This window comes from Fundulus heteroclitus, unplaced genomic scaffold (assembly GCF_011125445.2).
Source record: "Fundulus heteroclitus isolate FHET01 unplaced genomic scaffold, MU-UCD_Fhet_4.1 scaffold_74, whole genome shotgun sequence".
In the NCBI taxonomy this organism is placed as follows: domain Eukaryota; kingdom Metazoa; phylum Chordata; class Actinopteri; order Cyprinodontiformes; family Fundulidae; genus Fundulus; species Fundulus heteroclitus.
In genome coordinates this window covers 1,543,605-1,553,694 of record NW_023397186.1, presented here as the reverse complement: position 1 = coordinate 1,553,694, position 10,090 = coordinate 1,543,605, and the positions used below count along the sequence as shown (strand labels likewise).

Below are 10,090 nucleotides of genomic sequence, written 5' to 3'. Positions count from 1 at the left end.
TTTGCAGGTTGAGCAGCAAAGAGTGTTGAGCCAATGAAAAAGTTTGCCATTCATGAGTTTTCAGCATGCGAGGTAAATTAGCGACGTTCTCATTTATCGAGATGCATTGGTATAATAAATCGACACTTTTCAGCTAGGTCTGAATTGCAAACAAGAACACAATAATTACTGCTAGAACATGGCAATTTGCAGGAAGATGGGCTGTGACGTGTTCTCGTGGTTTTCAGGATGTTTATGTCTAGAAATAGAACGCTTCAGCTGCACATGTGGAAAAACAAACATTGGGACTGGGAATCAACCAACTGTGCGAACAGGATCCAAACAGTCGGCTGAAGACGGTCTGACATATCTAAGAAAACATGGAGGGCTGCATCCAGAACGCACTTTAACATCACAGCACACAGACATTTCAATAAGTGATGGACATAGAACAAAAAAAAAACAGAACAGGTCAGGGTAAATGTTATGTTTATTTCCCAGTATGCATCATTACTTACAACCTGTTTTGTAATCCTTGTCCTAACAAACAAATATCAAATACATTTCAGTGCAAAAAGCTAAAGCCATGTTAATTAAAATAAGATTTAACTGCCTTTCATTAATTTACAAAGCCAGTAGTAGACACATAAATTAAAAAATAAATATAATTAAAAAACAGACTGGCAATGGCTGAAACCAACAAAAGAGATGTTTAGAGAAAAACGTATTATTTTTGGTTTAGGTTCCCTATTTTGCAGCAAAGCATCAACATAAAAAAAATCCCTCTCATATACATATATGAATACTGACATTATTAAACATGTTTTAATCGTGTTACAGTTTTTCTGAGATTACTCTGGATTTCTGCGTATTTTTTGTACCAAATAATTATTTACATCATTTTGGGTGTTCTTAATGAAGATTCGAGCTCAAAATGAGTTAAGCTACCAACCTTTTCCTCTCCATTTTTTATTTTTTTAACCATGAACTTCAGGTTATACGCAGAGACCCTGAGTGCTGACATTGTGCAAACAGAAACAACGAGATTGGTTGTTTAGTGTAGTGAGTCCGACAAACGCGTTGCAGTCATGTTCACCGAGCGGGGTGAACGGAGGGTAAAAAGGCATTCATCGAGTCTGATATGAGCTCAAAATGAAAAAGTTTCTGGTGCCCACATATGGCCATTCAGTCAACAGGAATCAAAGCATTCATCCCTCTTTTCAGTTCGGAGTCCTTCCTCGTCACTAGATCTAGTCTACATGAAGCACTTCTAGATCTCTTTGCTTTACTCAACTCGAGTTATAAATTCAGCAAAAGTCCCATGAAGAATTTGCTGAATAATCGCTTTCTTTTTTCCCCCCAGTCACAGCTCAGCTTGAAGGCAGTCCTGATCCATCCCTGTAATGCTCTCAATACTGGTCCAGCTTTATGTTATTCACCGTAGACTCCACAGAAACACCTCATTTTTCTATAGAAGACTTGTTAATTTACCTTGAGACCCTTCCCATCCCAGCAGCATATTTTGCTGGCATCGCTTTGCAGCGTCTTTCAGACCACTGAGGCTAACTGAAGCTTTGCCGACTTGAAATAAACATGACCAAGACGCAAGTACAACCGATAAAAGGAAAGGAGGACCATGAAATAAGACAAACCCCCAATAAAGAGAAGCTTTGTCAAATCAAAAACAAACAAAAAATAACTGTTGGAGTAAAACTTAGACAGTTTTTCTGGAGGCATAAATTTTGCTCAGCTTATTTTTCTCTAAAAGAAGAAATCACAAGGATGTGTTTGAGAAAGCCTGCTTCCATTTAGGACCACAGATATTAAATGAAAGGCGACTCAATGAGAACAAACTTGGTTCTTGAAGGTGTTTAAAAATTGAAAGACAAACAAAAAATAAAATAAAATAAAAAAACTTCAGACGTTGCAGAAATTTCAGATGCTCAGTGTGTCATCCACATTTCAAGTCTTGAAATTTTATGGCCCCTTGGTCGTCAGACCTTCAATTTTGTCCTCTGCTCCTCCAGGGCCCTCTGTCAGCAGTCAGAGACTTCAGAAGCGTTGGAGTCGCTGGTGAGCTTCCTGCGTTGCCTCACAGATTTCTCCTCATCCTGCAGAACAGAAGACAGCTTCTTTAACATTAGATCTGAATGTTAGAGAGTGAAACTGAAGACCCGTTTCCACTTCAAGAACCTTAACCAGGAACCACCGCAGTTTTCTACTGCTGCAAATCTCCCCCAGAAAGTAGCACCGGAGGATAATGGTATTATCTGGAACCTTTGGGCTTTCTATGGGGAGGTCCAGAACATTTCGGATATTATAGTTTAGTCATCTCACTCCAAAATCGAGTACAGTTAATATTTTTGGTTGACTTTAAAAACTGAAAAGCAGAGAAATCTGCTATCAGCCCTCTGTGGAGAGCAACATGATATAACATTATTGGGTCTTAAAACATTTATGTGATCAAATAAAACACCTCTGCCCTCCCAGGATTCTGCATCATTAATACATTCTAAGTATGAACATAATATGGCACACTGGTGCATGTCTGGGTTCCTTTAGGTCTGCAGCAGAGAAACAAGTTTAAAGCTGGGTGCACGATTTTCACAGGACTGACTTTGCCTTAGGTTTATGGAGGGATATTACAAAGGTAAAAGAAATCACTGGCTGTGACATTTTATAAAAAAAAAAAAAACAAGAGTTTTTACCCATGTTTTAGACTGACTGCTGTGATACAATCGGAGGTCAACAGCTTATTAGTCCAATTTTACAGTTTTCTGCCCCTTTCTGGAGCCGTCTCTCCTAAAGCAGCCCGCATGTTTAGGACAGTGGAAACACACCTTTAGTGTTCCTGAGGTGTCACCTTTATGCACAAGATATGCATTTATACATTTATATATACACTGATCGTCATCAGTTTGTTGCATTTTCACCAGAATAGAGTCCATCTGATCAATATTTATCAACATTGAATCATAATTATTGTAAATAAAAAGCAGGAAGATATGTCATTGTATGTGATCTATTAATAGTTCCTACCTAGCAATCTTTTAAGAACATTTATGGAATACAAAAGAAAGTAATACAGTTCAGATTATAGCTAAGCTTTAAATGATTATTGTAGTGGTAATCTTTAAACTTGTTAATCAGTCAAACCCTAAATTAAAAACTCTTACTTTAGGTGTAAGGTGTAAGAACAAGGTCTTAAAATATTCTTTAGCTTTGATATTTAATCACATTCAGTCATTTCTGTGTCCGAAGCTGAATGAAACTGAAAGAAAAGCCAGGCGGTCTGTTTGGAACGACCTCAAAACAAGCTTGTGTGAGTTTTTGGGTGATGAAGAGGAAGTTATGAAACAGTTTTAGTTATTTGTCACACAGACTTTGTTGTTGATTTTGGTTCATCAATATAATCCGCAAAAACGAGAAAACAGAGGCTGACCCGAATCTTTTTTTTTGTGATTTTGTTTTACCAGGACTCACAGTCTGGAAGACTCCATTTTGTCCCCACTCTCCAGGGGAGTGGTCTTCACCATCCTCAGCCTCGTCCTCCTCCTCCTCCCCCTCTTCCTCTCTCACTGTATCCATCCCATCTTCTTCGTACTCCGTCAGACAGTCCGACTCCTCTGCTGAACACACACATTTGCAGTACACATTATAGAGATAATGTAACTGACCCCCACACACACATTTTTTCCCCTTTTCCCTTAATGTTGTTTACATCATAAAGAGACATTGAGTTTCCTTAAAAGGCTCCATTTAATCAATGCATGATTAGTATTTTTATTATTATTATTAAAACAATAAGAAGTGAGAGCCCCAGATCTCTGTTTATCAGAATGCCCTAATCTAACAAATGCGAGCAGAGCAACATCTGTCCCAGAAACACGCCTTTATGGACAGAACAGATATTTTCTTGCTCTAAATCCCAAACTGGGACGCAGCCTTCACCTTCTGCAGCAAGGTAGCTTTGCACTGGCTCTATCCTGGACACGATCTCTGCAAGATCCGTGAAGTCAGCTCCTGGACACGTGCAGGACTAAGAGACAAGGAATGGTCTTAATTATACTGTAGATCAAAATATTTGATATTAAACATATACGTTCTAAAGGAAAGCAACAGCATTCATGATCCATGTATGCGTGTATGGGCTCCAGCTCACATCTGCTCTCTTGCTGTCGTTGTAGTCAGCAGAGCGGTGGTCCTTCAGCATGTTATCGATGATGTCGCCTCGAGCCCAGCCAGTGAACAACAACTTGCCGTGCTGATAGCCGATATCCTGCAGGCCATTCAAACCAATGCAAAAAAGTGAAAGAAACTAAACGAAACTTGTGCAAGTTGTTGCCGAATACAAACTTCTTGAATACAGAACATTTCAATAAACAGTGGTTAACAACCAAAGGTAAACGAGCCAAACTCAAATAATGTAACTTAGTAATTATAGATTTAGATTTTCTTTTGAAAGAAATCAGTTAAAAGAGACAGTTTCTTAACCTGTAGATGTGAATCAAAACGATCCACAACAATTATTGATAGAAAAATGCGATCCTGAACATGATTCCTCCACATCCAAACAAACTGGAATTTACTGTCATTTTTGTGTCAGTTTGTTTGTTGCGGTCATCTTATTTATATTGTGGGGCGAGCACAACTGAGACCAGAAGAGAAAAATAAATATATTTCTCTCATCTGCACTCAAATAACATTATTATGATGTTGTAGTGAGTTTGTGCTCCAACATCATAATAGTGTTTTTTGCTTTGTAAATAAGGTGTTGACACTGTCAGAGAGCAGGTGCAAAATATGTGCAAACAATTTGAGCTTCAGTGCTTCTGTTTGTATTTATAATGTCTATTTCTTAATTAAAAGGCGCAAAGCCATATTATTTAACATTTTTATTTATACGTCAGTTGCTCACTCTGGTTGCATACAATGTTTTTATGAAAGATTATTACATCCTGCTGGCGTATTAGTGGTTTGCAGTTTTACACTTTGTTTTTTTTCTCAGTTTGTTAGTAAATAAAGCCTTTTGTGTTTATTTTTAATAACAGAGGAAGTACAACACTGCGCATGCACAGCAGGGGTTAAAACAAGGAAGCGGCTAACGGTAATTAGCATCTTCCAGCGAAACAATGAAGAATGGTCCAAGAGCCATTAGAAAAACAAAAACGGAAAAAAATATATGATTCCAAGTTGGAAAAGACTGGAATGTCGCTGGGAATACAGTGTGAAGGTACGCTAAACCTGCTGATTGCTCAGATGTGACCGCAGAGTTGATCGACGTGAGTAAACGTTCTGATATGAAGCTCTTAAAGTTGCTGGTCGGTTGACCTAATTAATAACGTTGTGTCTTCGATCACGCCGTGCTGTCGTTTTACTGCGAGATATTGCTGCAAACCGGCATTATGATAGTTATGCGATACCGTCGGTAGATGGCGCCACGTCTGCTTATATCTGTTCATTGCGCCTGGCGATGGGGCCATTTTTACCCAAAAAAAAGGACCATCAAAACATTATCAGGATGGAGGCTTGGTGTATATAACCTTATTTTACCATGATGAAACGTTTTTTGGTCTTTTTATAAGCATATAATGTGGCTATATACCTTTAAGCTTGATGTAGAAAAAAATATTCCTTTTTACTGGAGGACATTTAACATTTTACTTGTGAAAAAGCATCTGGTTGTTAACAGTTTTCTCATTGAGCTCCTATTATGATTTTTAGTTTTTTGCTATCTCTTGAATGAGCTTTGCTTTACAATCCTCTTAGGGCAGCAGTTCTAACAGTTTTTCCTTTCACCAAACTTTCCATTAAGATGCTTGAAAACAGCACTCTGAAAATCCAGCTCGAGTGACATTTTGAGGCTTACCATACTTTATGGAAAGTGCTGAGTCAGAACTGCTCCTCATGAATATGTGGTCAGAACATAACATTTCTGCATAATAGACTTTTTTTTTATTGGTCTTTAATGAGATTCTTTCCAGAGAAACTGTGTTTGGATTTTTATTAGCTAACAGACAAACATTTGAAACATATCACCTATATATATATATATATATATATATATATATATATATATATATATATATATATATATATATATATATATATATATATATATATATATATATATATATATATATATATATACACAAATCTATAAACGAGGTTTACTCTTTTATGTAATTATTGTTTTTTTTTTTTTTACTGATAACCTACTTTATTGAGATCCACCTTCAGTACTTGATGGTAGAAATATTATGTTCAAAGGATGCTGTAGGAATAAAACGTAACTCACGTAGATCTCATCAAACTTGCCAAAGTCCATCGTCTTGAAGCGGTCAATAGGCGGTCTGATGTACTCGCAGTAGGCACTTTTCTTCACCACCTCTAACTGCCGCACACAAGACACATAAGCCAGGCGTGACTGGATCTCTGCCATGTCGGGCACCTGCGGGGTCAGTCAGTGAAATTAGACCAACAGACAGCTGTTTGTGGTTGTAGCTGTTATGATGATGTTACAGACAAATCCCTATATCTAAACAATGCCTCTATAGAGAATGTTTTTCAGTTATTTAAGTCGCAGTCACTCCCGTATTTTACCTTCACTTTTTCTGCCCAGGGATTGATCCGCTTCCACAGCAGCCACCAGCCAGACAGGCTGTCGCCATAGTTGCAGAGGTCGGTCTCGTCCTGGCTACCCACGTCAATGGCAATCACCGTCCTGGTACCCACGTTTCTCGCAATGTCCGCTGTTGGACGTTTAACACCAGTAGCCACAAACACACGGTCACACAGATGTACGACCGCAGCAAGACCAAGAAACGGCGGCAAAAAGCAGAAAGAAATGAACACCGTGTACAAGGATTGTTTGTTTGAACACTGACTTAGAGAAGAAACAGGGTTTGGATGGACTTGCACCACAAAAACATCAGTTTATGCTGACATCTTCCAGATCATTTTTGGTCAATTCGTTAAATAATACTCTGACATGTAGACAAAGAAAACTGAATATTATCCAGTCTAGTAAGCAAGGGGTTTAAATCATGGCTTTTCTCTCTCTCTGAGGTTTGTGGCAATAAACATTTTTGTGGCACTGAGTCCCTTTAAAGACAGAAACAGGAAGACAACCCACAAACCCCAAGCAATGAACCCCTATGCTAATAAAAACTATTAAAAAAAAGAGCTGGTTTAAGATCCCCAAGAACAGGAAGAAATCAATAACTATTGGATACCGAATTTAAAAAAAAGTTTCTTCTAATAGCAGGATAAGTCTTTGCTGGGAAAGCTTTATTTATCACAAAGCTCAGGATCAGCGTTTTATCAGTGAGACATGACTTCCAAATATAGGCGTTTCAAGTGAACTATCAGGAAAATCTTAATCAGTACACTGTATGCATATACAGCTTAAAGCAGCACTTTAAGCTGTATATGCATAATGTAATGAATACATAGAAATCATAGAGGGCAGGCACATCTTTAAACACATTTAAGTAATAAATACAAAAATCTACAAAGTGAATGAATAAATCAAAGTTCCCGCTGTCAGCATGAAAAACACTTTTTTTTTTTTCCACAAACGACTGACGGTAAACCAACTTTAAATTTTCAAATAAATAAGGCAGACAGAAACATATGGCTGGGCGAGTTGTGTTTGAGGTTGGTTTTGCTTGTTTTGGGAATCAAAGTTAAAAATGTGTGCCATAATAGTCCATAAATTAGCCACATAAGTTAGATAATTGAGCTTTTTGCCAATGTGTACACATCAAACACCTATTCAAAAAGTACCATCAATAAGAAATTGTTTGAAATGCGAAATGAAAAAGAACCTTCTTGGTTGAAACTCTGATGAATTATAGCCATTTTGGATTAAAACCCCTTGTTATAATTCATCAGGTAAGGTAATAAAAATACCAAATCGCCCAGCCCAACAAAAGACAAATAAACTTGGATTTTACTGTCAGAACGGACTGGTGTGTTATGCTAAATAAAATCAAAGTCTCACAGTTGTTTTAGTGTTTGACTGAAGGCGAATTTTCCATCCAATACTTCGTTCCTCTACACCAGGCTGTTTGACAGGTAAATCTTCTCACCCTCAACACAATAGCAACCTGTGGCTGTAAATTAAGTAACCTGCTGACTTTTCCCATTTTTTTAAACCAGAGTTGTATTCAGCAAACTGCTAATCATTCATTTATTTCTCATTAAACTGCAAATATGAGACCTGACTGATGGAAAGTGAAATTTATCAGTGGCTTTCAACTTATAGCTGAGGCCACAATTATTCATACCCCTGGCAGATTTTTGGTTTAGAGTAATCTCATAATTTTCCCTGCCTTTATTTTCTGACTGGGAGTAATTTTAACATTTTTGGTGAAGTTCAATCAATGTCCTGACTTAAATCTGACAATATGTGGAGGGAGCAATAGATTAAGGTGATGGCAAGGAGTCCTTCCGACCTCAAGGACATCAAAATACCAGCAGAATTAGGTCAGCAATTATGGGATTGTTGTAAAGCCAATATAATTTTTCTATTGATTATTGATACATCATTTCTTAATGTGCCATTAAAAAGGGAATATAAACAGATAAATGATCTTTATTCTCTTAACTGACTATACTTTAGCTTTTTTGAGAAATAGCTGGTCTTCTATGCAATAAAAGGATTTGTATCTAAATTTGCCACGGGTATTAATAATTATAAGTTTAACTTTATGTACTGATGCATTTAAATATGTTATAGGATCATCAAAACCTTATTTTAGTTATTTAATTCAAGAAGCGGATCTGGATGTATTAAATTCAGACTGATATATTTTAAGTCATTGTTTCGGTAATTTTTAGATGATTATGGCCGACAGCTAATGAAACCCTTTTAAAATTTGAATATTGCACCAAGTCAATAGAAAATATTTTTTTAACAAAGAAATGTTATGTTATGTTGAATTAAAAATAGTCAAAATATCCTAAATAGCATTAATATAATTTATCCAAGCATATTAAAGGAAAGTTGAGTGGAAGAAAAAAAAAAGAGGGGGGTGCAACAGGGAAAACTGCAGACTTATATTGATTATGAAGCAAACTCCACTCAAGAGACGTGGCAGATTCATAAAGTGCGGATGTAAGCTGGAGTCATAGCTTAAAGAAGCACCACACATCCAGACGTGTCCAAAACATAGCGTCTCAACCTTAGCATTAATCGTGTTTAGCCACTTGTGGACTGAGCAGAAGATGGGCCCTGATCCAAACCAGTCCCAACAATGCAGACAACCAAACACGCCACAGGGCTGCAGAGTTAAGCTGCAGTGACGGAGTAAGTCATGCAAACAGGGTCCCGACAGACTATTGACTTTTCAGGGAAATACTTTTCAGTTGGCTGACATTTCTGGAATTAAACTTATGTTATTTTTCAAAAGTATTTAAAAAAAAAACTATTTGGGCTTTTATAAGCTGTAAGCCATACTCGGAAACAAATTACCAAAATAAATAACATTTTACATGATATTCTAATTTATTAAGCTGTACCTGTCCATCATTTGATATTTCATAGGATGAGTTAACTGAATCTACATTGATCTGATTTTTTTTAGAATGGGAAAAATCAGCATTACCACTGGACTACCCTTAATCATTCCCCAGTCTTACTTACCGTTAGATGTAAACATTAGTAATTAGATTAATATGATTCCCCCTTTACAAAAGCATCCCCATCCATCACTCCACCTTCCCCCTCCTCAGAGAAACAGGAGCTGGCCAGACATTCAGGTACGGAGCGTTTTGGTAGAGGCTGGGGGCTGGGGAGCTGTCGGGGGAAGACTCCACCTGTACTTGCCTGGCAGGTTGTTGATGTAGCCACCGTCCATTAGCAAGTTGCCATCTTTGGGGTCGCAGAGAGGCGGCAGGTACCCCGAGAGGGTCATGCTCGCCCGTACATAGCGCCACAGAGAGCCTGGCACACCAGGGAGGGAAGGAGGGAGGAGGAAGGAGGGGGGGGGATAACATCTCAATAATGTTTGCTAAACTTTAATTTATTAGTGTTGACACAGACAGCAATCCAAACACCAGCGGGAGCTCAGCCAGAGGACAGTAGCTGATCCCTGCATAGGCTGGG

General features: G+C 37.8%; 1 protein-coding gene across 8 annotated transcripts in view; it reads right to left on the bottom strand.

Annotated features, from left to right (window-relative positions):
* Positions 1-451: 451 nt before the first annotated feature.
* The window catches only part of pnpla6 (patatin-like phospholipase domain containing 6), a 50,301-nt gene continuing 40,662 nt past the window's right edge, over positions 452-10,090 (bottom strand). For 3 of the 8 annotated variants that reach the window (XM_012866962.3, XM_021318703.2, XM_021318705.2), the window contains 7 exons: positions 9,812-9,928; positions 6,583-6,731; positions 6,278-6,430; positions 4,142-4,258; positions 3,931-4,018; positions 3,463-3,608; positions 452-2,090 (listed from right to left, as the gene is read on the bottom strand). In XM_012866962.3, coding sequence (XP_012722416.2) covers positions 2,016-2,090; positions 3,463-3,608; positions 3,931-4,018; positions 4,142-4,258; positions 6,278-6,430; positions 6,583-6,731; positions 9,812-9,928 — 845 coding nt within the window. In that variant the 3' untranslated portion in view covers positions 452-2,015. The remainder of the gene's footprint in view (positions 2,091-3,462; positions 3,609-3,930; positions 4,019-4,141; positions 4,259-6,277; positions 6,431-6,582; positions 6,732-9,811; positions 9,929-10,090) is intronic. The other 5 variants (XM_012866963.3, XM_021318704.2, XM_021318707.2 and 2 more) reach the window with 2 other exon arrangements.